The 22,860-nt window shown below is 50.8% G+C and overlaps 1 protein-coding gene across 1 annotated transcript; it reads right to left on the reverse strand.

Moving 5' to 3' along the window:
* Positions 1–3,538: 3,538 nt before the first annotated feature.
* On the reverse strand, positions 3,539–20,621 carry Blk (BLK proto-oncogene, Src family tyrosine kinase). Its single transcript, XM_036199594.1, has 12 exons — positions 20,517–20,621; positions 19,310–19,361; positions 17,390–17,483; positions 16,472–16,570; positions 15,179–15,282; positions 11,509–11,655; positions 11,013–11,165; positions 9,909–10,088; positions 8,852–8,928; positions 5,974–6,124; positions 5,093–5,224; positions 3,539–3,744 (listed from the first exon to the last, which is right to left on the reverse strand). Exons 1-12 carry the CDS (start codon positions 20,619–20,621, stop codon positions 3,539–3,541), a joined length of 1,500 nt encoding a protein of 499 aa, XP_036055487.1.
* Between the last annotated feature and the right edge of the window lie 2,239 nt (positions 20,622–22,860).

Genomic DNA, 22,860 nt, shown 5'->3' on the forward strand with positions numbered 1-22,860 from the left:
GGTAAGTTAAGTTAGGCTCCCTGTGCCTGCTTCCTCTTCTGTAGCGTGAGGACCTCCCCGGGTTTCAGAAACTGGCACTTCATACTCAATGTTGCTTATAGAGGCCCCGTTTGCATGGTCTGAAGATTCTACACGGTGTGGGGCGTCAGCCTTTCTTTAGTGGTGCTCCAGACTCAGCTGGGTTGAGGCCTATGCCCATGAGCCTGTGGGAGGTCTGGGTGTCCCGCTGGTTTCCTGCTCTGCCTTCTGCACTGTGTCTCTCTGTCTCTTTATCTCTTTGAGACAAAGCCTCAGAACAAGACACACGTCTTGACTGATAGTGACAGTTCTGAGTGGGGATGTGAGCATGCGTGCATCAGATCTACCTGGGGACATCTGGTGAGAGACATCTGGAGGTTCATGAATGGATCCCAGGACAGTGTGGGGCCAGCCCATCAAGCAAGGTCTGAAGAAGTCTAGTCAGGACTTGCACAGTTGGGCCTCCCAGCCAGGCCCACAGCACTCCCATGTCTGGTGACTGGTGTCCAGTGGGACAGAAGAGTGCAGAGGCCCCAGGCACCGGGAGACTACCAGGAGCGTATGATATACTCTACAACATCAAAACACCTCTGGACTGAGGCTTCCAGGGACCAAAACTAAGACAACTTGGGTTATTACAAGCAACGTGGGACTGCCCCCTTGGGCCATTAGCACAAGTCCTGTAAAGACAAACCGAACCAAAAAGACAGAAAGATGTGGCCATGAAGATGTGGAGGAACTGGAACCTGGGACATAGATGTTGAAAGAAATTGATGTGACAATATATTGGCTTCTCAGAATCAAGCCTCAAATGGCTATTTACTCCAGCAGTGGGTCCAGAGGACACACTTGTTCACAGTTGGGTTATCACGAAATGTCTACCAGCAGACAAGGGGATGAAGATAAAGTGTTATGACTGCTAGCTGGAACAGTACTCAGCCTCATAGAGGAGTGGGATTCTGACACATTCTGACCTTGGATTTGCAGTCGGCAGAACAGTGAGAAATGAATGCCTGGGTGCAGCCACTGGGCCACAGGAGCCCTGGCGAGCCCCACTGTATCTTCAGAGTGTTCTTGAGTTCTTCAAACAGCCCCTTGACAAAGGTGTGTCCCCACCATCGACACTCAAGGAACTGCAGGCTTGGAGGAAGGAGGAACCGGGTCACTTCCTCAGTCACACCCCTGGAAAGTGCCACCCATGCCCCCAGGCTCTGGATAGATGTAAAAGCAAGCCAGAGGAAGTTCAGTGGCAGAGGGTGAAGCCCGGAAGGGGATTGCATGTCCAAGAAGGAGATCCCAGAAAGTGATGGCATGCAGTCACCCTGGGGGGCCTGCAAATCAGAGCTCCCAGGCTGCTCTGTGACTACGATGCTCATATGAGCAGGCATTCCTGCAATTTCCTCTAAGACAGGCTCTGAAATAGGTGCTGCACACAGGTGAACTGTCACCTCAAAACCTCACAGCGCACCTGGTGTGTTCCCAATTCACAGATGAGGAAACTGAGGCTCAGAAGTGTGACACACTGAACCATATACCCTGTGAGAGAAAGTGTTTGGACTGTATCTTATCCCAGACATCCATTGTCTCTCATTTTGTAGGTTGATGTGTCCTGGTTCTAGGAAAATACTTATCTCAGGTAATAATGGTCCTGGGCTTCCCAGGCTCAGTCTGTATCTTTCATCAGAGCTCTGGGCAAGGGGGCAACCATCATATGACCAGATGTCTCAGGTCTTCATGGCCACCACCATAGTTGGGAGAACACAGCACTCCACAGCTACCTCCCCTCCCCACAACTGATATTTTTCCTGTTCTTATTTTCTCTGCTTCTCCCTCTCTCTTTACATTCCCCACTCTCCTGTGTCACTTTCTGCTTGGAAGGCCCTTTGTCCTGTATAAATTTGTGAAGAACACACAAGGGGACCTTCTTTCAATGCGGGGAAAGTGCGCCCCCTTGTGGAGACAACTCTCCCTGGTCTATAATGGGCTCCAGCCTCACCTGGCCCAGGATGAAGGGCCAAGCAAGGCCTCTGCTTTGCCAGAGTGAGCCAGCCTTTGACGTCGTCGTCACCTCTATGCCAGAAGTGGGAAGAGCCACGGGGTGTTCACATGGAGCCTGAACTCTTGGGAAATAATATGTCCCAACAGCCTACTCAGCTCAGCTGCCCAGATCTGAATCCTGGGCAGTCATTAGTGCCCCCCTGGAGATATTTAAATATGAAGCCAGTGAAGAGGGCTTAATGAGAACACTTTGCTCTGCACACATGAGGACTCAAGTTTGAATCCCTGCTGACCATGTAAAATGCCAAACATTATTGTGGGTGCCTGTAACCTCAGCATGCAGGGAGGCTTAGGGCAGAGATACCGGGAGATCCCTAGGTCAGGAAGACTATTCCGGAAAAATTGTGCTTGATGGATTGGTGCCCTTAAGCTTCTGTAGAACAGAGAGTATAGCGTGTGAACCCCGATGTAAAGTGTGTCAATATCAGCCTCCCACCCCCGGAGGAGTAAGCATGCTTACTGTTGCAAGATGTTAATAACTAAAAGGACTGAGGGTTTGTGGTTTATGGAAGCTGGACTCTTTCTGCTTATTTTTCTATAAACTTAAATTGTCCCCCCTGCCCCCCCCACCAAAGAACCCTATATAAATAAAACAGGATGCACGAGAGACAAAAAAACAGGAGAGAGCCGCCGCACTTGAGGGGATCCCCACCCCATCTCATGGTTTTCTGTCCGTGTTCTGGGGTAACTCGGAGCTGGCTTCCTTGAAGCCAGGAGGTCCAGACACAGGGTTCGTGGGGTGAGATCGCCACCTGCTGGCCAGGACACACATTGCCAGTTGTGCCCAGTGTCCTTTGCTGGGTGTTGGATGGGGGTGGCACTCAGGGTGCTCTCCACCTTCTACACGTACCTTGTGTGTCGCATTTGATTGTGTTAGCAGTAAAGACCTGGAGAAAGGTAAAACTCTCAAGAGTTTATTATAGAAAAGTCCCAAAGTGCGGGGGCACAGCCAGGCCAGGCCTACCTGGAGGATTGGCCCGTGGTTCTGGAGCAGCAGACCCGGAGACACTTGCTGTTGAGGCTCTGAAGGTCAGAGAAGTAGGCGCTCTGGTCACCTGCCATCAGTCACCCTCTGGGTAACGGCAGCCTTACACACTGCCCATCACTAACAGTTCAGACTCAGCTCTCAGCGCCCTCCCAGGTCTGAACACAATTGGAAGTAAGTTCTAATACAAGCCTTCCTTGTTTTACATGCAAGGAATAGGAGACACAGAGCAGCTAGGTAACTTGCCCAAAGGCACACAGTCAGTGAAGGGTGAACCAAGGCTCTGCCTCGAGAGTCTATGCCCTACAGTGAAGCCACCTTTGTCTCTAGGTTCCCTCAACTGAGAAGTAGGCATGACATCCCACCCTGACTTCACAACCTGTCTGGGCTGGAAGAAGAGCCAGGTGTGAACATATTAACTTGAGGTAAGCATCCAGCAGGAGGCTCACGGGGGAGCCCTGCAGAGCCCACGGGTGGCTAGGGCTGCAGCTCATACTGGCCCTCCGTGGCAGTGTAGAAGTCCTCCAGCACCGACTGCAGAAACTCAAAGGTGGGTCGCTCCTCCGGCCGGCTTCGCCAGCACTCAGTGATGATGTCACGGTACAACTCTGGTGGACATGCCTCCGGGCATGGCATGCGATAGCCATGCTCTAGGCTTCGGATGACTTCCGGGTTGCTCATTCCTGCAGGAGGGTGGACAGGGTGCATCAGGGCAGGTGCTGCTCCAGGAGTGCCGGGACTGGCCCTGGGGGTGGTAGACCAGCACTAGATGGGAGACAGCAGGCTCTGACACACTATGGCCAGTCTAACCCTGGAAGGTCACATAGGTGTCGGGGTCATACCGCTTTGGTTTTGTTAGACAGGGTTTTCTTGTATAGCCCAGGCTAGCCTTGAACTCAAGATCTATCTGTCCCAGCCTCCTAAGTGTTGGGATCATAAGCCTGAGCCATTATGTCTGGTTCTGGGGCCATCTAATTTTTTTTCTAATTTGTGTGTGTGTGTGTGTGTGTGTGTGTGTGTGTGTGAAAGTGAGAGCAGAACAATGGGCAGAGGGCCGAGGGCAGAGGACAGAGGACAGAGGATAACCTCCAGTGTCACCTTCATTCATGTTTGAGACAAGGTCTCTCTATGTTATTTGCCATTGCATACTCCAGGCTAGGTGGCCTTTGAGCTTCTGGGGTCTCTCCTATTTCTCCCCCATCTCACTGTAGGAGTGCCAGGATTACTGGCCTGCTCTGCTGTGCCCAGAGTTACCCCTGGGTTCTGGAGAACCAGGATCAGGTCCTCTATGCTTGCCTATCAAGTGCTTCACACACTCACACACAGACACACACACCTGAGCCATCTCCCCAGCCTTGGTGATATATTTAAGGATGTCTTTTGCTTTACAATGTTTGGAGAAGAGCTGGGAAGGAATTATGGGGTTTTCAGCAATCATAGGCAGCTTCTCCTTGATGTGTATTTGCTATGTTACTATTCATTGGAGGGGGATGCTGTGGAAAATAACCACCCATAGCTGCTGCCTGGGCCCTCCTGACTTGGGCAGGAGTCCAGGTCCTCATCTCAGGACAGAACTTGGGAGATCCCACCCTGAAGGGTGAGGTTAAGGTGAAAATCTTGTCCTCAACCTACAAGCTGTCTCATAGCATTCACTGTGCTGGCTCCTGGGGATCCAAATGAGCTCTTTGGGAGGAAAGATGAAGCCCTGTGGCCCTGAGCAATGCTAGCAAGGAGACAGAAGCCCACAATCAAAATGCAGGTCTGGGCCTCAGTCCTTGTGACAGGACACTGCCCTGACCAGTATATGCTCCCTGTGACAGGACCTGCTCTGACCAGTATGTGGTTCCTGTGATGGGACCGTGCCCTGACCAGTGTGTGGTCCCTGTGATGGGACCGTGCCCTGACCAGTGTGTGGTCCCTGTGATGGGACCGTGCCCTGACCAGTGTGTGGTCCCTATAGTCACTGAGCCTGGGGAGTCACCATCAGGATGCTCCAGGAGGATGGTGAGAAGTCCAGGGGCAGGTACTTACCTGGGTAGGGAACACGTCCGTATGTGATGATCTCCATCAGAAGGACTCCGAAGGACCATACATCAGCCTTGATGGTGAACACCCCGAATTGGATGGCTTCCGGGGCAGTCCACTTGATGGGGAACTTGGCCCCTGCCAGGAAAGTGCATTAGCTCCAGGGACCGACAACTCTCCACCCCCATCCCACAGGCTTAGCACTGTTTTCTCAGTCTCAGGAGCCAGCCTGAAGTCGCCTGAGGAGAGGTATGGATCCCCAGGCCTTGGCTATCCTCCCGACTCTACCACTTAGGATGCATTCAACTGATACTGCTTGCTTGCTCAACGCACTGAAGTCTTCCTGCAAAGTCAATTCTCCTCGCTCGTATTAACAGAGCAGAGAGGTCCATGGCAACCCTCCCTCCGGTAGAGAGTGGGGTGCTTATGAACTAGTTAGGGCCACATCTTCCAAGGTGTGCTCCATGACACCCTCCTTCCACAGGAGGCTGATAGGAACTGGATGGGGAAAATATTTTCTCAACTTAGTCTGGGGATCAGCAGGCGAGACAAGTGGGAATGGGGTGCCCTTACAGGGCTCCTCAGTTCCTTTGCTAGATTCGTGTGCACAGGAACCTCCAGGTTGGGGAGGGAGATAGTTCAGCATTCCAAGGCCATTTGGAACAAAGGGTCCCAAGGTGCTCCTTTGCATGAGGTGCTTCACTGCTCAGCCTCCCTCCATCCAGGGAAAGGAAGCGCTGAACTAGCCGGGAAAGAGCCCAGCATCATGGCAAATACAGGCCCATGGTCTCCCTACCCATCTCCAACACCAAGGAGACATTCAAGGGGGCTTCAGGGAACTGAGAAGTGCAAAGGCCTCCCCATGGGTCAGGGGAGAGTCAGCTCACCCTCTTGGGCAGTGTATTCACTGTCAATGATCCTGGCCAAGCCGAAGTCAGCAATTTTGCAGCACAAGGTCTCAGACACCAGGATGTTGGCTGCCCGCAGGTCACGGTGGATGGAATTCATGCGTTCAATGTAAGCCATCCCTTCTGCGATCTGAGGGGACAGGCCACATGGTGAAAGGCAGCAGGAATGGAGCCCACCAGCCTCTATGTGGGGCCAGCCTCGCATGTGCTACTAGGTGATGAGGAACAAGGCTGGGTGAGGAGCGGGGAGGAGAGAAAGCATCTGCCCCTTCTCGTGAGACCAGCGCAGAGCCCAGAGCAGCAGAGAAGCTGCCGTCAAACAACTAGCCTTACATCCACACCCTGTCCTCCCTTTTCGGGCAACTATCTCCCAGGTTCTGCAGGCCAGGGTTAGCAAAAGAAGGCTAGGGCTGAGTGAGGGAGAAGAAGGGATGAACCGGGTGCACAGGGACAGCAGGGAAGGACAGGGATGCTCCCTCAGTGGACACTTCTCTCAGAAGAGCCAACCATGCCTCGGAGTCACTAATGTCCAATAGGGCTGTGCCACTTCCTGGGCAGCAGGGAGGTCACAGTTCTGACCTAGAACATGAGAAGTCATCTCTAGCACACAGAGTTAGTTAGGGTCAATGTTGAGGGAGCTGACTGTGGCTGAGGTCCTGAGCTTGCACCTGCCCCAGGTGAGCACTTGGGGCATGAGAGTGGAATCTAGGGAAACAGAGGTTCTCATAGAAGAGGAGCCTCGTCTGTCCCAAGCACCTGAGCCAGGTCATTAAGGCTTTGGTCACTCACTGGTAGATGGATAAAGTGACCTCAGCTCTCTTCTGTTCCTGCAGGCTGCCGGCCTCTGATCGGACCCTACTTGCCCAGGAACTCAGGTACATACACTCACAACTTCTCTCCTACCGAGCCACACCCCAGCCCCTGGTCCCACATCTTCTGTTTCTACTGCCCTGCCATATGCATGAGTCTCCTCGCTTACTCCCTTTTCCCTCCCTTATGAAACCGCTCAGCTTGGATTTGCAGTCAGTATGGATTTGCTAGTGTGAGGCTGTGAGGGGTGGGAAGGCAGAGACCAAACAGCTTCTGTCCAGACAGCTCTGGTGGTGCTCACATTGTTAACTAACACTTATCGATCAGCTTTAGAAAAGACAAAAACTGCATGAACATGGAAGAGAGCAGGCCGACCTGCTTCTGTGGAAAAGATGTTACAGGGGAGAGGGGAGCCAGGGCTCTCTAGCAGCTCTCTTCCCTGGTGTTTTATAACCAAGGACACTAACGGCTTGTTCATCCATTGATGAGCAACAAACAGCCCAAGAGCAGAGCCAATAACCCCCTTGTCCAGGAAATCATTGGTAGACATGACCTCTGATGGGGGTGTTGAGGGGGGGAGGCGCAGTCCTGGGCACTGGCTGGAAATCTGTGGACAGGACGAGTCCGAGTCAGTCTGCACAGAATAGACGGGTAAGACAGGGCACTGAACAGGCACTGTCCTTGTGGCTGCAGAGGTCACATGGGGAGAACCCAGGTTTTCCTTGGGGGAGGGTCTTTGTGCAGTGGGGTTAGAAGAGAATGGGCAGAGAGATAAGAAAAAGGAATGACCTGACCTGAGATAAGGAAAGGCTCCTGACCAGCAAGTGACTACCTCCAAGCCAGTGGCCAGGGTTAACTTCCGGCACCCAGCCTACCAGCCGCCTCAGTAGGTCTCTGTTACCCCAGTGGAAAAAGACTCTGTGACCTCAGTTCCTGAGTTGGATGCCAGCTGCAGATAATATGGGACAGCGTAGGAAGTTACAGTGGGCAAGCGGGCATGTGGGTTAAAGTGTGGGCAAGGAGGCTTCCCTTCACAGCCCTGTATGTGTTGACAGCGTGTCTCACGGGCTGACCACAGACCACAGCTTTCTTGCTGAGAGTTCCAGTTTTAACAGCTGCACTCGGAGCCGCCAGATGTGTCTTCCTGCCAGTTAGACCCCTCAGCTAGAATCCCCAGGGGAGAAAGACACCTCCCCATCTTGATTCTGTTCTCTCCTCACAGAAGCTGGGGACTTCTATACATGGACCCAGAGGGAACCAAAGGCCAGTCCAGGCGACGTCTGGAATTCACTGATGGTAGATGTGTGTGAGTGCGTGCATACGTGTGTGTGCATGAGTGTGTGTGTGTGTGTGTGTGTGTGTGTGTGTGTGTGTGTGTAGGAGGTGTCTCTAGAATGTTATGTCCCTTGTACTCTACATGGCTCATGCCTGCCAATCAGGCTAGGGCCAATTCCAGGGCTGCATCAAGACTTGGGAGTTCTGGGACAGGATGGATGCGTTGAAGAACAAAGTCATAGCAAAGCATGCCTGCCTACCTACTAAACAGAACTCTTGCCTACACCCTGGCTTTCCAACACCCGTCTCTATCTCTACCTTTCTAATATCCCATCATGGCTGCCCAGAGTTGGAACTACATTTCCCAGGCTCCCTTGCGGCCAAGTGGGTCATTGAGGCAAGTGGAGTGAGGAGGACATGTAAGAGCAAATGTAATGGGAATGTCCCTAGAGTGAAGAAGGTAGAATTTTATCCCCATCCCCTTCTTGCTGGCTAAGAAAGGGCAGGGGTGGGTGGTAAAGCCAGCAGTCATCTGACATAGTAAAATGTCATTCCATGCTAAGATTCTGTGCCCAGCAGAAGACATCAGTGGGCAGAGCCTCTCATCTGACCACCTCTCGGTGCTTATACATTTAGTACTTCAGGCTTTCTGTCCTTCACAGCCCAGCCCACATCTGACCAACACAGCTTCTCACCAGGGGATTCAGTATAGTCACAAAGCACAGAGGGGGTATCATCACTCCAGGATTCCTCTGCCTCATAGTTCACTAACCTGGGCTGACATGTCAATCAGCCTTGGAAGGGACAATCGGCTACCTTCATCGGTCTTCAGAAAATCCAGCAAGCATCCTAGGAAAAGAGAGACAGTGACTGCAAAGTGGCTAGCCCCCAGGATCTGTGGTCCTGGTCGGTGGAGGGTCTGCCTATGTCTGAGGAGCCTCATACTTCATGGAAACACTAGCCCCTAGACTTCCACAAGTTAGTTCTCAGCCAAGTTCAGGGACCTGTCTGGGGTCTCTTAGGTCAGCAGAGCTGGGTTTAAATGCCAGTTCTGGGCCTGAGGTTAGTGTTCTTTCCAAGCATGATATTCCCGTGTGTCTTCCTAGGTCCATTTCCCTCCTTGATGGAGACTTTCCCCAGGGAAGCATTAACAAGAAGACTGCCAGGTGCTCTTGAATATTCAGCCAGGAGGCTGGCACCCAGCACAGTCTGTGATGACAATTATTCCTTGGTGACAATTATTATAATTAGCATGGTCACACTGAGGACCTGCAGGAAGCAAGGTGACATCAGGGCCACAAGAGGGGTAAAAGGTAGAGCCAGGTCTGATCTCTGGTCAACTGTCCCCTGTGGAGACACTGCAGAGGCTGCCAAACCTCATACAGAGGCTGCTGGGCCTCATTTCCCTTGACACCCGTACTGTGAAATGTTTACAGGCTTGGCAACTGGGAAGAGGTGGAACTGGGTTCCACCTTTGGATGCCCAGTCTACGGCTCTTCCTGCTCTGCAAGACTCTGTCCATCACAGTGGGGATCAAAGTATGATGTGTGTGCTGCAGGAACAAAAATGAGGTTCTGGAAACATAGGGCATGCTCTGGAAGTGGAAAACATATTCCAGAAGCAAACTCCATGCTCTGGAAGGCTGCGCTTCCCGAGCTGAGAGCAAAACTCTGTGAAGATGATTCTCCCTTGTTTCTCAGCCTCCCCTGTCATAAAATAAAGCTTACTGATCCCCCATAGGAACCCCCAGGCCAGGCAAACTCACCACCATGCTCCACTCTCATTTTTACCCTCTAAGCCCTGTCCTGTAGAGAGAGGAAGGGCCCCACCTCTGGCCATGTACTCCGTGACAATGTAGATGGGCTCTCTGGTGACCACGGCATAGAGACGGACCAGCCTCTCGTGTTGCAAGGTTTTCATCATATTAGCCTCGCCCAGGAAAGCTTCTGGAGACATGGTTCCCTCCTTCAGGGTCTTGACAGCCACCTTCAAATTGTTTTTGTAATAACCTGACAGGGCAAGGGAATGGAGGAGCCACTCAGACATGGAAGAAAACCCTTTAACCACGGAGTCAAGCCCTACTCTAGGTGGGCCCGAGGTCCAAGCTGGAACATGCAGTTCCTAAGGGAAATAGATGGTAAGAGTGCATGTCTTGTGTAAGATGCCAGCCTGTCTCTACAGACCCCACAATGGAGCCTCAGGCTCTGGTGGGATTCGTGCAGTCTGAGGGAAATAGGATGGCATCCACCAAAGGGCATAGGCAATAGCTGAGGCTTGCCCTTCCCAGGGCATTGAGCCTTGTGAGGACCAGGTCTCTGGCTCCAGCTAGAGGTGCCTCAGTTCTGGGTGTGAGACTCTGAGTCCAGAATGGGACTTTGAAATTGTGCTCCAGAGACATGGATCAGAGCAGAATAAGACAAAGGGCCTTATGTTATGTTTGGGGAAGTGTCGTAAATACACAGCAGCAGCAGCAGCAGCAGCAGCAGCTGTGATGGAATGGTGTGGGCACTGGGGTCTGAGCTCCCACAGTCACACACCAGCAAGTGTGGCTTCTGTTTGCACAGACCCTGGAGCTCCTGCTTCCTGGCTCTTGGCTCCCAATGCCGGATGGATGGCTTCTGAGGACCTAATAAAATGGTCAAGTATACACAAGTCAGCCACCAAGCTAGCATCCCAGAATGAGAGGAACTGGTTTGAAATTAGGGAGACTGGATTCGATTCTCTTCTTCTACAAGGAGAACAGAACAACAGTGTGGGTCTCTTGGCATCTGAGCCCTATTAGCTCATCTGTAAAGGTACAGAGCTACGCCTCTGTCCCTCACAGGCATCTCAGGGAAGGGGATGTGCTGTCCATACGGAGGTGTCTGACTCCATGTCCACTTCAGGCTCAGAACACAGAGCAGAGTGAGGGAACCCGGGATGCCACAACTCACCCATCCAGACTTCTCCAAACTGCCCAGACCCAAGTTTCCGGACCAGCTTAAGAGACTGCCGGGGGATTTCCCATTCATCCTGAGCCCAGGGGTTCTTCGGGGCTGGGCTCACACAGGGCAGGGTCAATCTCTGGCACAAACCATCCCCCTTCTCTGTATCAGGGAAGAAAAGAGAAGCTGGAGGCCACCAGAGCAGACTTCCCTTAGGAACCACACTGTCCCCAACTGTGTCCCTTCTCTCCTCCCTCCTCCTGTGGCAGGCGGGACATGATGTCTGGAACCTGCACTCTCTGAGACTGCAGACCCTTGCTACTTCCCAAGTAGCCTCACGTCAAGCATTAGGCTACTGATCTTAAATCATTAAACTGAAACTTGGCAATTCCTTAAGTCTGGCTTGACGGACACAGTTCCCCTCCCCAGTTGATTCATAAAATTTGGGATCATCAATAGAGAACCCAAGAGTTCTCTGGGACCCTTGTGCCCCAACACCTCTTACTGGAATAGTGCTCCACCAGGGCCTGGAGGGTGGGGAAGGTGATCCGTGGGGAGATGTAATAACCACCGTCATCCAGTGAGCGTATTTTATAGTGCTTGACCATCTCCCCCTGGGTGGTGACATCCTTCACAGACAGGGAAAAGGCACCTGGAGGGTTGATGGACACATGAGAAGTGAGGCGGGAATCCAAGACAGGGCTCCTGTGATCTGAAAAAGGTACCGCCCAATTCTGTATTCTGCCCTCAGCCATTTCAACACAAATTCGCTTCCCTTTTGTCTTAACTCTCTACTCTCCCATTGGCTATCTGATCCAGACTTCCCCTCAAGTCCCCAAACTGCCAGGGAATCAGGAACTCTGGGACAGACAGGACCATTTCTCAGCTATACGTGGGTCCTCTATCGGGGTGCCTGAGATACTGAGAAATGGAAAGTTGCCAGGGGACTTGGAACTTTAGTATCTTTGACTTGAGGCCTGATGACTTCCCCAGAGAAATGGCCAGTCAGGGCCTCCAGTTCCACGCCCCTCCCAGAAGCATAGCAAACTATTCCCCAGAGGTCTTTCCAAATTCACACTGTGTTTTATAGCCTGGGTTGACATTTTCATACAGACAAGGAAGCAGATGGCAAGGGGTTAGTACACAGGAAGGAAGAATTTTCAGCTAAGAAACCTCTTTCCTTGAACCTTTATAAAACACCTCTGTCCAGCCCCGTGGCTGCCACAGAATCTCCCATCTTCAAACTCTTTATTTTCGAGACAGGGTCATTGAATGGAGGCCACTTGGAGAGTTAGCCGCAGGCTTGGGGTGAAGGGGCATCCACCCTCCCCGCAGATACACCTTGGAGGAGCAGTCCCACCCTCTGCCACAAGGGGTCAGGCCTGGACACCGCTCTGCATGAGGATGTTGATACTGTGCGGTACTAATTGTTTTGGGTGCTTTCATATCTCAAGCCTCTTCCCTGCTTGTGTCTTTGTCTTGGCCAAGGTGTCCCTCACAACCTAGTTGCAAAAGAATGCCAAGAGGCTGCACTGCTGTCCTACACACCTTGAGGCTGCCACAGCCCTTGCCCCTGGATCCTAGATTGGATACTGCAGACCTCCCCACTCCACCTTGCTCATTGCCACCGTGCCTGGGTCTCTAAGGGCCCAGAGTGGGTACTATGGAGTTTATCATCTCTCACCAGCACATGAAATCAAGAGCTTTTCTCCCCAGGATGCTGGACCTGTGTAGGTTTCTGGCTCTATGCCAAAGCATCCCTTTCTTTCCCTCACTAGATACAGCTTCTGAAGCTTGAAGTCTGCCAAGATCCTGTCTACCTTATGGCAACTGAGTATTCTTAAAGAGCAACCCCAATACTGCCAGCTCCATATCCATGGGACCTCCTGCTTTTGGGAGGTCTCTAGGCTGCCTGAGGCATATGGAGAAGTATGGATTTGTTTTTGTTTTTTTCCGAAGCAGGGTTTCTCTGTTGCCCTGGCTGTCCTGAAACTCATTCTATAGACCAGGGTGGCCTTGAACTCACAAAGATTCACCTGCCTCTGCTTCCCAAGTGCTGGGATTCAAGGTATGTACCACCATGTCTGGCCTAGTATGGGCATTTAAACATTTATTTTTATTGTATGTGTATGAGTAATTTTCTTTTTTTTTTTTTTTTTTTCTTGTATTTCTGTGTACTGTGTGTGTGCAGGGCCCAGAGGCCAGAAGAAGCTGTCAGATTCCCTGGATTGGAGTGATAGACATTTGTAAACTGCCATGTGGGTGCTGGGAATTGAACCCAGGTCCTCTGGAAGAGCAGCAAGTGCTCTTAACCACTGAGCCATCTCTATAGCCTCACCATTTGTTTTGTTTTGTTTGATTTTTTTTAAGAAAAAAAAAAACGTACTTTTTTATTCTTTTGACAGTTTTGTTTGTTTGTTTGTTTTTTGTTTTTTTGAGACAGGGTTTCTCTGTGTAGTTTTGGTGCCTGTCCTGGATCTCTCTCTGTAGACCAGGCTAGCCCAGAACTCACAGAGATCTGCCTGGCTCTGCCTCGAAAGTTCTGGGGTTAAAGGCGTGCGCCACTGCTGCCTGGCTAGTTTTGACCCCGTATAAGGAATCATAGTCACTTTCACTCACCGTCACCCTCTCTCAATGCCTACTCACCCCTACTAAACCCTTTCTTCACAGATTCCTAAACACTGAATAGCCCATCTACCTTTCAGCTAGGACATTAGTGGTTCCTCACACAGAAACCAATAATCAGCCAAGGGGCATCCCAAGGGTCACATGGGGCATCTGTGGCAGCTTCTTGCTTGGCTTGCAAATAAAGACTATGGCTTTGCAATGCAGGATGGGATTCTGCTTCAGAATTACGAGGAGCATTCGTGTACACGTGGAGAATCCCACAGTGTTGAATGAAAAGCCACACTAGAGAGACATCACTATGGAAGGCTAAAAGGGAGTGAGAGTTAACCCAAGAAAAGAGGAAAGGACTCTCAACCAACCAATCACCTCTCAAGGAAGAGCCAGTGGAGGAGTGAGGGACTCCTCTTCTTCTAGAATGTTCTGCCTTCTGGCTGTGGTTACACGGAGATCTACCTATTGCTCTATATAATTTATATTTACTCATGGTCTTTTGAATGCATTGTACATGCTTCCTGTTTTATAATAAAAAGGATGTTAAGAAGCTAGGGTGTAGTTCAGCGGTAGAGGGTTCAGAGCTGGGGTAGATGGCTGGGTAGATGGCTTGACCAGTGTTTAAGGTCCTGAGTTTGATTCCGAGAACCACAAAAACAAGTGAGGTGTTGTCTCCAAAACAAAATCAAAGCCATTAGAAAAGAGTGCCCATTGGATGTGGCAGCACGGGCTTGTGATGCCAGCTCCCAGCAGAGGCAAGAGGAGCAATACAAGGTTAAGGTCAGCCTGGTCTACATAGCAAGACTTTCTCAAAAAATAATAAATAAACAAAGAGAGGGATGGGGAGAGTATTATTTAGAAAATGTCAGAGGGAAGGGGAAACAGTTACCCGAGGCTGGAGGCAGTAACTGATTCAGTCCCAGACAGATTTAAATCCCTGAGTCGTGGGTGCTGGCTCTGACTTTGTTGTTGTTGTTTGTTTTGGTTTTCAAGACTGGGTTTCTCTGTGTAACAACCCTGGCTGTCCTGGAATTTGTTTTGTAGACCAGGTTGGCCTCGAGCTCACAAAGATCCACCTGCCTCTGCTTCTCATGCGCTGGGATTAAAGGCATGCGCCACCACACCTGGCAGCTTCTAATTCCCCAGGCATTGGCCCATCTACCCCTGGACACAGGCCACTTCCCAACCTCCCGAGACCTGCCAACCTCTGCCCAAGATGCCTTTTAAAGATTCTCTGAGCTTCTTGACTCTTTGATTCCAAAATGTGGCTGGGGACTGAGAGCTATATGGTACCTTTCCTTTCTCAGCCCCTGTCTGCCTCACTTCACTAGTTTATGACCACCGCGGCATAGAGCTTTCTATTACCCCTGCCATCCAGATCCCAGTGGTACCAGTCTTGAGGCCAGGAGAACAGTGGGTGTGGACAGCCTCAATGCCAGCTCCCAGGCAGTGACACAGGACAGAAGCCATCAGGAATCCCTCCCACTCCAGACTGAGGCCTCAGCGGGGGCTCCCCAGGACCACGCACAGCAAGTGAGATGGTGAGGTTACCAGACCTTTATTGCTCTCACTCTCTCTGATGAGGAAGGCGCCAGCCTTGTTCATAGGAGCCAGCAGCTGCCTCTCAGCATCCTTCCGGCTGATGGTCCTGAAGAACCATCTGGAAAACAGCAAGAGTGGGTGAGCCTCAGCGTTGGTGACACCCCCCCAAGTCAGTCCTGAGGTGTTCCTCACATCTCGTTCAGCTAGATGCCCATAAGTCCCTGCAACCCCATTCCATCCCATCTCCCATCATCCTCCAGGCTCATGTTTTCCCTGAATGAAATGAGAACATGGGTTAGGTGACCTCTATTAGAGTCGGACTGCAAAAATCACACCTGATGCACTATCCTCCCTCTGCACAAGATGTAGTCATGAGGTTGACGTTTTCCTGCCGTTTGAGTGAATAACGGTATTGTCAGGGGCTTTCTGGGACTGGATTCCTCCCAAGTCCCCTCTTCAGTGTGAGCCTTTTGTCATTTGTGGTCAGATGTAAAATGCTCCCTCCAGGCTTGTATGTTTGAGTATGTGGTCCCAGGTAGTGGTGCCGTTTTGGAAGTTTATGGAACCTTTGAGACATGAGGTCTAATTGGAGGCCATGGGGGGTGGCACTTGAGGTGACAAGCCAGCTCAGCTTCCCTGCTGGAGCTGATTTCTGGTCCACTGAGATGTGAGAGGTCCCCAGCTGTATATTCCTACCACCATGAACTCTACTATGTTTCCCACCGTGATGGACTGTACTCTCTTAAAACCATGAGCCAAAATAAATCCTTCCTTCAACTGTGTTTTCTTTTTTTAATAGTGACCAATGACATAACTAGTCTTTTGTCATACAACATGGTTCTGGAGAGAGACCCAGGACCCACGGTGTGTGGGAAGGGAAGGGAAGGAGGTGAGTGTCACCACCGTGAGATGGTGTGTGCCCATGTCTCTGCACCATGTGAGGGAGTAGGTGCGTGGTCCAGGTGGACGTGGGAAGCTGGTGATAAGAATGCTGAAGAAGCCCTCTGGGGACTGTCCTTGGAGGTGGTGGGGGAGTGATTGCAGGAAATAGAGCCTCGCTGTGGATTCTGGAGGGGACCAGACATTGGGATAGCCTCATCCAGAGAAGCCAGGAAGCAGGTGGCTCTTCTTTCAGATGGCAAGACAGACTCTCTTGGCATCCCTCAGAGTGTTAGAAGAAATTCAGAACCTATGATTCCCAGCCCCTCATCAACAGCCACCATTAGCTCACTTCCTGGCCCTGCCATACTCAGAGTGGCTGGAGCAGCCCCACCACCTCTGGCTTGAGGCCATTTATCCACACCTACTTTTCTACTTCCAGAGTTTCCACTGGGGCCACAAAGTTGCTGGGCACATAGCCTTCTCTTCCGGTGATGAGCGACCTGGCCAGCCACCAGTCTCCAGTGCTAGTGGGAAGAGGGGGAGACGGAAACATGACAGAGGCTCCCCCAAGATGTTTTGGGCAGCTCCCAGCACCCCCCCCCCAACAGATCCCATTCCGGTAGGAGACAGGATGGCAGAGACGGACGGACGGACAGTCTGGTGATGAGGGGGTGCTGTGTGAGTGGCCCGTCCACTGTGCTGAGCATGTGACAGACAGGAGGGGTCCTGGTGCGGAGCAGGAAGGGAGATTTGTCTGGACAGTGTGACTGGACCATGTCCTCGACTAAGCAGACCCCATCTTCATGGGTGGGGCGTGTCCAAAACTATGGAATGAGTTGGGACTGAGAAAGCAAAACCAGGAGAGCTGCTGACAAGGGAGGAACTGGAAACCTATGCAGGGTCAAGGGTCAAAGGTCAGGCACTTATGGGTTCAGCTCAAACCCACTTTAGAACTTTAGGAACACCTCATGGACCTTGGGGTTCCATGATGTAGGCTTAAGGGTAGAGGAAGGGAGAGGGAGAGGGGAGTACACGGGCAGACACTGGAGGGTGTCCTGAGAAAGAACACAGGAAATAAGCCAAAATGGAGTTCCTATGTGGGGTCCAGAGGGGCTTCGTGTTAGATTTTAATAGCAGAGCAGAAGGCTGGAAGTAGAAACCACCCGGCCAGGAAGACCTGGAGGGGAGGACATGGCTCAAGCTAGAGAATATACTGGGTAACAGGAGGGGGCACAGCAATGGAGAAGACCCTCAAGGGAGCCCCAGGGATGTGGTGGTGAATGCGGGAGGCGGACAGTGGGGGGGTTCCTGTGCTGACAGAGGGCAGTATTCTAGAAATTTACCTCTTCAAGACCTGGAGCTTCTCCCCCTTCAGCACCTGCAGGTCCCTGTCACTCACAGCAGTGTAGTCAAACAGGGCCACCACAAAATGCTCCTCTGAAAAGAACAAGGAGAAGATGGCTACCACTGTGGCCCTCAACAGAGGTGGAGGTCTGGGGGACTGTGTGGTGCAAGCCATCTTCCAACTCCCAAGAGGATTAGTGGCAGGAAGCCACGTGAAGCTACTCTTTCAACAATAGAGGGGGAATTCTCAGGAACTGATCCTGGACCCATCCATGTCCAATCTAGGAGTAGGCTGGCTCGCATTGCCTAGCTCATCTTCCTTTCAGACCTCAGGTCTGGACAAAGATTTGGGAGGGCAGCTACATGGAGATAGCCATTGCCAGTCCTCAGAGCCCAAGTCCAGGATCCTGATCCACCTGCCTCTGGTGCATCCCCTCAGTGCTGTGGGATGTTTTGTATGTCAAATGTGTTGCTCTGATTAGTTAAAATAAATAAAGTGCTGATTGGCCAGTAGCCAGGCAGGAAGGATAGGGTAGGTGGGACAAAGAGGAGGAGAATTCTGGGAAGTGAAGGCTGGGGCAGGGAGATACTGCCAGCCATGGCCATGACAAGGAAGATGTAAGGTACTGCTAAGCCATGAGCCACATGGCAACTTATAGATGAATAAAAATGGGTTAATTTAAGATAGAAGAAGCAGATAACAAGAAGCCTGCCATGGCCATACAGTTTGTAAACAATATAAGTCTCTGTGTGTTTACTTGGCTGGGTCTGAGCGACTGTGGGACTGGCAGGTAAGAGAGATTTGTCCTGACTGTGGGCCAGGCAGGAAAACTCTAGCTACACCTCAGCATCCTTTCCCAGCCTCTATCCCAGAGGTGTGCATGTAACCACTCTATTCCTGCTCTCTCCATGGCATTTGTGCCCAGAGCTTCCCAGTGGCTCTCAGCACATGTCCTTCCTGGCTCTGTGGAGGGCTGTTGACATGCTGGAGGCCCTGAAGTGGCAGAAGGCTCGGGAGCATGGTGGACTACCCTTCAAATGATCACGGTTTGGTACCAGGGACCCCTGAACACCTGGCAGAATCTCTTGGAGACTTGTAGCTTGCAGATGACCTAACATGGTCATGGATGAGTGGTATGGCCTCAGGCTGGGACCTTCCCTTGGGTGGGAGGAGGTTTGACATGAATGACAGGGGTCCCTAGCAGTGTTGAGACTCAAACTTGTACCAAAGGCTCAGTTACTTCCTTCCCCCAAGCTTCCATTCTGAACGTGAGACACCACTCCCTGCTAGAAAGTGAGGGATCACCTGTCTGATGTGAAAGATGGTGACCTTAGCCAGGTAAGGGACACCAGACAACAACACTGACCAGTTTTAGCACTGTGCTCATAAAGGTAACAAGCTGGGCTCTCTCAGGACAGGAGAGGTGTGTTACCCACTGTGACATCTTCCTCTGTCCTGGAACACAGTGGTCTGCATGCTGCATGTTATGGAGGCCAGTTCTGAATGAGGCCTCATCCAGGGAGCCCTCAAAGCTTGAGTCCTGGCCCAAGAGGAGGCTCATTCATTATGTAACCACCATAGAGCAGGATCTGGGATGAAGGAAGAAGCACATGTGGCCAGAGGGTTTCCAGTGGAGACTGGACATGGAAAAAGGCAGGCAAGACATTGTCCAGACCTTGTGCTGAGAGGGAAGGACACAGCAGTCCTGCTGCCCTTTGAGTCCGGGGGCCAGAGTCTGCAAGCCAGGCTTCAACAGTGCAGATACACTGCCGTAACTCTTTCCTGGGTCTCCTTTACGGCTCACAGAGAGGTTCCTAAGCTCCCAACCTCCCTACACCTTTCCAGCCCTACAGGGCCCACCCCAGCTGCCCTAACACAAGCTGTGGCCTGGAGAGATGCCCCAGCGCCCCATTCTTACCTTGATCTGGGTGCTGGTTAGGAGACGGAGGGGCGAGGTGGTTGAAAACAATCTTGGGCAGAAATACAGAGTTAGTGAGCAGTGCGCAGCAAAGGTAGACTAAGGAACCGGAGAACCAGTTGGCAGGATTACCTGTGGGGACCCACCCCAAGGAAGGACAGTGGCCACTGTATGGGGATACTTAGATAAATTCTGTATACACTGTCACCCTAGGCCACCTGCCATCCTTGCCTTGACCATGTATGGAGTTACCCCAGCTTCAAAGGGGAAAAAAAACACTGTCACCTTCTTTAAAATTCTGGCTCTACCATTAAAGAAGACATTGCAGACAGTTATTTATTGACAAAGAAAAATATCTTAAAATTGTGTTTCCCAAAAACTCAATCAATAGTCACTAGTGTCTACCCCAAGGGTTGACTTTTGTTCATTTGTACCAGGACACAGCACGAGGATATGCCTAGTATAATTGTAGTCACACATAAAGCATTTTTTTTGTCATAGAAATAGCCCTTACAATCCATGACAGAACAGTGAAATAGTTAACTATATATATCATACACCAGTGTGGTTAAATCTCACAAACACTGTGCTGGACTCATGGACTCCTATCACCCTGGAACCGAGGCCCAAACAAACTCTTCCTTGAGTTGCTTCAGTCACAACGTTTTATTACGGCAACCGGGAATGTAGCTAAGGGGCTCAGGAGAGACGATTCTATATCTCTGGCGAGTGTAATGGTAAGGAATCATCATCTTTCTAAAGTTAGTTTTCATTGCACAGCTTTTGAAAGTTAGGTTCTAGGTTTCTACTGGTTAGTATGTCACTTCAGGGAAACAGCTTGACCTGTCTAAGTTTGAATTTGCCCATATTCTCCTTCATTCATTTGCTCAATGAACATCTCACTGTGTACATTCAGTCAATAAACATCTCACTGTGTGCACTTGGACACAGTGACACTTGGACACAGCCAGAAGAGAGGCCAGGGCTCATCTATGAAAGGGAACCAGCAGTCTCTGCTCCTATCAGGTCTCTTCTGGAATCTTGGTAATGCTCACAGACAGGGCAGGACATTGGTCCAGGCATGATTACAATTGTCCCAAACTAATAAATTTGTGACCAAGCAGGATATGAAATGAAACAGCCAAAGGGGCTGGTTTAGGGGGTGCCTGTGCCTTAGACTCTCTCCTGGAAGGGGCTGATGACTTACCAGGGGTGGCAAGGGTGGGGGAGCCTTGCTCTGGGCATGGACCTTCACAGGGCTCCAGGCCTTGCCCTTTTCTCCGACCTGCCTCTTGCTGCTCAGCAGCCCCATCCTGTAGGAGAGTATGCGGCAGACAGTGACAAGAGATCACAAACCCTGGGTCTCTGCACCCAACCTCCTTCTGGTTAGGAATATGTGACAGTGCAGCTCTCCACATCAGAGTGTGGGAGAAGAGGCTGAAAGAGCTAAGCTGGTATCCATCTTTTTCTCAGTGACCCAGAAAAGGAAAATGATTATGTTCAGGACATAGACATCACCTGGCATGGGTCCTAGTTTCTTAGGGACAGGAGCCTGGGTAGAGGAGCCATCTTGATCTTACAGGAGCCTGATCCCATGTCTGGTGGTCTGGGTTTTAGTCTTCCTTTGTCAGTGGGCCACTATGTCACTGGGAAGTCCCCCTCCTTCCTGGGCCCATGGGTTCCTCTGTCAATGGTGAAATTTTATTTGATCATGTCTAGTAGGGTGCTCTGCAGCTAGAATTTTTGGGTAAGATACCATATACAGAGGACAAACTGACAGGTAGTATGGTGGGCATTGAAGGCCAATCATAGTTGCCCAGAAACACTGGAAATTTTGTGTAGACGTGAGATCATGGTCAAGTTTGTTCTTTGGTGAAGAATCTTAGCAGATGTGGGAAAGTCCCAAATTCAGGCAGCAAAATGAATACATAATGTTTTCCTTGTTATTTTGATTATTGATGGGGTAAGGATGCAGATTTTTTTTTTAAACAGAACAAAATAAAGATGTGAAAAAAAAAAAACCCAGAAAATTTTAAGACTGTGTACATGTGGCTGTTCATGCAAAACACTGTCCCAAAGATATTTCTAGAATGGTAATATCATTTAGACAAGTAGGACTTCATAGGACTTTTATTTTCTTTCATATAATTTCCTATATTCCATGAGCACTTCAATAGTAAGTGTATACTCTTGTACAAAGAGACAAGTTATGAGACCATCTTAACAATTTGCCTAGCAACATCAGTACTTAGGGCCTGGCAAGAATACTTCCTGAACAGACAAGATACCAAGTGGCTGGGACGCAAGCCCTTCCTGTGCCCCCATCTCCAGGCTCAATGACAAGTCAGTGGGCAGCAGGTTCTAGAACCTTCTCTACACTTGGACATCTTCTGCCCGGTTCAGATGACCACATTGTTGTTTTCCTCCATCTAGTCAGCCACCAAATTTGAACTTTCTGGGAAAACAGGTCCATTTAACCAGCAAAATTGAATATTTAAGGACCCCAACAGAAAGTCCAGCTCATGACCCAGTACTTACATTCCATGACCAACTGACTTTCCAGGGCTTTAGGGAACGCACAGCTTCTCAGTGAAGACCAACTACATGCTAGTCATTCAGGAGGTGTGGTTGTGTGACAACTTTTTTGTGTGTGTGACTGGGCTTAGGCTAACCCTGTAGTTTCAGGGTGACTGGAGACAGGAAGTGCCGAAGTCCACCAGCGCAGATGGAGCACACATGTAGTCTTGGTGTTTCAGGAGGCTTGGCTTCATCCAGAAGGCAGCAACCTCCTTTCCAAGAAAAGATGGGAAAAAGGTGTGAGTCTGCCTGTGTGAGTGAGTGAGTGAGTGAGTGAGTGTGTGAGTGTGTGTGTGTGTGTGCGCACGCGCTTGCTTTGTAGATTACCCAAAAGAGAACAGGAGACTTTTGTTGCTTAGAAACATACTTGACCCCCATGCAGACTCTCACAAGAGCCAGGAGGTCCCTGTTTGCCCCTGGGGAGGTGCTCAAAGCCTGAAACCCAACCTCGGCCAAACGGGATGTGGTGAAGGCAACAGTTAAAATCAGAGAGCAGAAGGCCTCGATTGACACCTGGTGTGTGTGTGTGTGTCATGGTTGAAAAGCACTCGGCATCTCCAGTTTTGATGTTTGTGATAGCATCAGTGGCCTGGCTACCATAGTCCTCACATCTGAAGCAAGAGAGCCCAGGAGGCTTTAAGATGGCGTGGAAGGTGGCAGAGCAGCAGCTCTGAGGCTGTGTCCAGCTCACACAGGAAAAGGTGGACAGCTGACCCTGGCAGGACAGTTCAAGTTCAGATCCCCGCTTCCCTCCTGCAAGGGATGCCACCTGCCTACAAAGCTTTCAAGGACACTTCTTTCTCCCCATTGTCCCAGAAACGGTGGTCAGGGCTTGGGTGAGCAGAGCTCAGAACAGCCTGACCACTGGCTTTGTGAACATGAGCAGATCATTTCACTTCTCTGAGTCTATCTCCTTGTCGATGGGAAGGTATGAGTCCATTCCTGGTACCACAGACAAAGCTTTCTGAAGAAGG

This window comes from Onychomys torridus, chromosome 9, assembly GCF_903995425.1.
Source record: "Onychomys torridus chromosome 9, mOncTor1.1, whole genome shotgun sequence".
In the NCBI taxonomy this organism is placed as follows: domain Eukaryota; kingdom Metazoa; phylum Chordata; class Mammalia; order Rodentia; family Cricetidae; genus Onychomys; species Onychomys torridus.